This window comes from Helianthus annuus, unplaced genomic scaffold (genome assembly GCF_002127325.2).
Source record: "Helianthus annuus cultivar XRQ/B unplaced genomic scaffold, HanXRQr2.0-SUNRISE HanXRQChr00c009, whole genome shotgun sequence".
Lineage (NCBI taxonomy): Eukaryota > Viridiplantae > Streptophyta > Magnoliopsida > Asterales > Asteraceae > Helianthus > Helianthus annuus.
Window position 1 is genome coordinate 46511 of NW_023395525.1, and position 4935 is coordinate 51445.

The 4935-nt window shown below is 37.0% G+C and overlaps 1 protein-coding gene across 1 annotated transcript; it reads right to left on the minus strand.

Moving 5' to 3' along the window:
• LOC110890537 lies at positions 1-3660 on the minus strand. Its single transcript, XM_022138158.2, has 6 exons — positions 2421-3660; positions 2154-2254; positions 1735-2074; positions 1451-1636; positions 1237-1340; positions 1-919 (listed from the first exon to the last, which is right to left on the minus strand). Exons 1-6 carry the CDS (start codon positions 3477-3479, stop codon positions 478-480), a joined length of 2232 nt encoding a protein of 743 aa, XP_021993850.1. The 5' UTR covers positions 3480-3660; the 3' UTR covers positions 1-477.
• Positions 3661-4935: the final 1275 nt, after the last annotated feature.

Genomic DNA, 4935 nt, shown 5'->3' on the forward strand with positions numbered 1-4935 from the left:
TTACAACGTGATACAACGAAATACATATGCTTCTTATCGAAATAATCATTACATCGAAATAGCCTTGAAATAATCTCCATCGAAATAGGCTTGGGTGTTGTGCTTTATATCCTATCGAAATAGGCTTTGTCTTTTGATTCTATCAAAATAGGCAATAGATAAAGGTTGAACTTCAGTAACTAGTAACTTCGAAATAGACATAAGTCTATTTCGTTGTCTTCATATGACCATAACATTTATCTATTTCGATGTCCAATAACTTGATCCTATTTTGATGCCTTTATACAAATACTCTATTTCGATTAGTATATATTTCAATCTCTATTTCGTGGACTCCTGTTTCAGCCGATTACATTCCCTTCACATATTTCACAGGAGGATGTGAAATATGTGGTCTTGATACGCAACGAGCCGAACCGTGCCATATCCACACATAAGTGCATCAACAATTAACTTTTGTCCAGTTAAAAAGGGAATCTATATGGGTCTAAACTCAACGCCTTCAATAATAAGCCCGCTAAGCATCTTGTCACCACGAGTTCCCAATGCAAGACAAGCAGGAATCGTTTCAGTGGTAGTAGCAGCTAGGAATTCCCAAATTTGTACTTCCATCCAACCATCGTTCCTTTCTTGTGGAAGGCCTTTAAATTTTGGCTTATTGAGTGGGTTGTGAGTGTTTTGATCGGCCTTTGGTCTAATAACTGGGGTTTGAGGACTTACTAAAAAGATATACCGATGACGATTTGAATTAAAATCTCCTTGATCCTCCACTAGAATTGGAGCCTGAAATTCGGATTGGTCCTTTGGTAATTTGTAGACAAGGTAACATGCATATGTTGTTTGAGGTGATACTAGATGGGATTGGATATTGCTGATAATATTAGGAATCCGAAAAATACACTGAAAGGCTTCTCCAAATCTGAAAAATATTAGAAGATCATCTTACAGGTAAAAGGAAAGCTAGGAATGCTAGAAAATGAACTTGTCCATACATGATTACTAGAAAGTTACGCTTTTGCACAAATTTCAATGTAAGGTTCCAAAAACTAAGGTAAAACATTATGGTAGAAAGAATTGAATAGCATGATTATAAAGTCTAGATCTGAAGTTACCTAATATCAGTCTCATTGTATGGTCAGTTAGAGATGTTAACTCATGAATATGTAGTGCATGTTTTCAGAAACACTATGTACACCTATAATTTGCTAAAACATATCTAATGCACATTAAAAGAACCTTGATTCAGGTAAAGTCAGCTTGTACGAGTACAGGTCCCATGTGGCAGTCGCGCTTGCTGATAGCATATGACATTTCTTCCCATTTTTGTCAAGAAAAAACCACTATCAAACAATAAAGAGAGATATAATTAGTACATGTTCAGTAATGGTTTCCCTTTGAACCATGTTCACAGGTTCCACAACAACTACACATGAGAAAAAAATGGACTTACAATGCTTCTCTTCTTGCCATCCCTGATTAAGAACCCTTTGCTCATAATTGAGTATGCTTGCTTCTTCGTTGTCCATTGTATTCTATTTTTCGACAGTTTCAATATGTCTTCATAATCAGTTGGCAACATTTCTTCCCAATTTGCATCTGAATCTGATATGGGTTGCTTCTCATCTTTATGTTCCACCTGTAGAACAACATAACCAATTCACACTTTGATCAGATGACTAAAATGCATTTAATAATGATGCACATGAATGGTTAAGCTTTTATTTGTCATCTTACTTTTTCCAAGGGCCAAAACTCGATGCCTTCTGCTTCTATGGAAGTATGAGAGTTAAACAGAATTTCAGGATCAACAGTTCTGTGTTCACTAGTAAACTGATACAATTCACACATCCACCATCCATCCTCTCTCTCATACGCAAGGTATGAAATTGAACTTTCTGGCTCCCCTTGTAATTTGTATTTGAGGGCTATACGATCATGACATGTTCTCTCCTTCCTTGGATGCGTAAACTTGAACACAAGGTTCACAGCATATGTGATTCTTGGTGACAGGAATTGGGGTTTTACACGTATTTTGACTCTCCCATTCTTATAATGGTAGGGGCTCACAGCAAATCTGCGTGAATATAAGCAAGAATGATACGTTGCTTGATACTTGTATCAAACACCGAGAAATAGAAGGGAGGCGAAGTCACCTTGAATCAAATACACTCTTAAATTCATTTGGATCTGAATCCAAACATTCTGCAAAAGATACCATTCCACAACGCTCTCCTTTCTTATTTAATGAAATCCACTGTCCATTAGACAAGTTCAAGTTGGTTTAGATGATTTGATTTAGGAAGGTATCAATCAGACTAAATTCTAAAATTTATTTATTCACCTTTTTGTCATTGTATATAACAACGAAATGATCAATATGTTTTAAATACCGTTGGATTATAGACATAGCAAGTAATTACCGTTTTGCCGCCTTTAAGGAGGACCCCTTTGGACAGAAATTTCCTCACTTCATCTTTGGAACTGCAGTTCAGAGGAGTTTCTGCATTCTTACTCATCTCATCGTAGTCGATAAGCGGGTTGATCCAGTTGCTAAATTCTTCATTGTCGAGTGCAGTCTCAAGTTCTGTCACAACTTCAGCCATCTTTGGCCGATCTTCACGAGATTCCTTTAAACAGCGATACGCAATGTTTGAAAATGTTTTTAAAGCACTCTGCTCCAATGGTTGAATGGTCGGATCTTTGAAGATGATATCATATAACTTCTTCTCTTCATAGCTTTCAATCCACGTGGGCACTAAAATCTGTTGAACACAGCCATTGCTATATGTACAACATAATCGCCCACATAAAACTTCGAATAAGACCACACCGAGAGAGTAGACGTCCGACTCTTTTGTTAGGGTGTGTGTCATTGCATACTGTGGATCACAGTACCCAGGGGTACCTGCTGCAAGGATGACAATAACTGAATATTGCTCATTAGCGGGGCCCATTACTGATAGACCGAAATCTGAAACTTTAGCATTCCATTGCTCATCGAGAAGGATGTTAGAACTTTTTACATCACAGTGGATAAGTCTTTGGTGTGTCTCTCTTGGATCATGAAGGTAGCTTAATCCCTTCGCAACATCAAGACATATCTTGAGACGTTGTGTCCATGTGAGAAGAGGGGAATTTAAATAGCGGTCAAGGCTTCCACGAGATGCATACTCGTATACCAGGATCATCTCATCCTCTTGGTGACAAAATCCTAGAAGAGAGATAAGATTTTCATGGCAGTAACGGGAAAGTGTCGTGATCTCTTTCAAGAACTCAGGTGCTCCTTGTCCATGCCTACAATCTAAACGCTTAATAGCCACCATGCTTTGGCCCTTAGAGTGAGACACTTCTCCTTTATAAACTTTCCCAAAACCACCACGTCCAATACAGTTATTCTGATTGTCAAAGTTGTTGGTGGCTAATATTATCTCTTCCAGTTGGATTTTAAGATTTTGAAACTGCTGCAAGAATGCATCCATATTTGTGGATCAAATAATAATAATTAAATGAAAATCAAGGTGTCTGTAATCTCTTTAACTAAAACAGAGAATTGAACACCTTGGGTTCAAGTCCCACGAACAGCAAAGAATAAAAGAAATTTGCCGTTAAAAAAAAAAAAGAAAGAAAAACAGAGAATTGAAAGATGGAATGAAATATAATGCAACTCCTTTAAAATAGCTTATTATATATAGGCCAGAAATTAGGTGTATACATTGCAGACAAGACATTGCAATGGTGGTTTAGTTGACCCAAAGTCAACTCCGTGTGTGTGTATGTTAGCCAACCAGCTGTTATAGTGTCGAAAACGTAGGGGTGGTTCATATTACATGCAAATAAGATATTGCCAGCTGTTATAGTCTAGATGATTAGAGGTTAAATTCTTTCATACAATTTTGACGGGTATCCTTTCTATTTGGCATCAACGTTAGCTTTAATTTTATTGGTTTTGAACCAATGGGCTACCATTTGTGACTTACGCAAATTGGTTACCATTTTTCCTTAATAGTTGGTATAGTGGTTAGTTACTTGACTCCTCTCTTTAAGGTTGCAAGTTTAACTCCCACTCCCCCCCACTCCCACTAGCATCATTTTGAAGAACATTGGTGGTGTCAATAAAGTTTAGAACTAGGCTTCTCTGGAGGTCGCAAGTTCGAAACCGAGCCGAACCGGGTGTTACCGCAGTGGGCCTTCGAGCGGGCAGGTTTTCCCAGGAACGGGTGGCTTGATGGCTCGAGTACGCATCCAACTCTGACGGTTATGGAGGAGGGTATGCGTTTGCTCGATTAAGGACAACTTAGGATGCCTATCCGATGATTTAGTTGACCACTAAAAAAAAGTTTAAACATGACTTTTGACCATATTTCACATAATAATCAAATTCAATTTATATAAAATGAATGAATAATAATGAGATCATTCAATAACCATGAAAGTTGTAAAAAGTTGTATAACCGTAATAAATAAAAATGAATTATATATATATAGGATTAGGTTCAATGTTCAATAGTGAACGCTATTGTATTTGAGAACTGAGCGAACTAATCCTGGCTATACACATGTGTAAATCAATGGTCAGGATTTGTTTACTCAGTTCGCAAATACACTGGTGTTGGTGTTCACTCTATAACCTCACCCTATATATATATATATATATATATATATATATATATATATATATATATATATATATATATATATATATATATATATAGAAAACGGTGGAAAGTATGAGAACGGTGAGAACGCCTATGGATCGTCCGATCAAAACAATCTATGGACTAGATTGGCGCGGTGACGTTTTCGTAAATAACATCAATTTTATTACGTGTACGCGCTTCATTAAGGGTAAAAGCGTCTTTTGACTACTCCAAACAAAACGCCATCTCATGAAAATAAAACGCCAAACAAAAATCACACACCATTCTAACTAAAAAC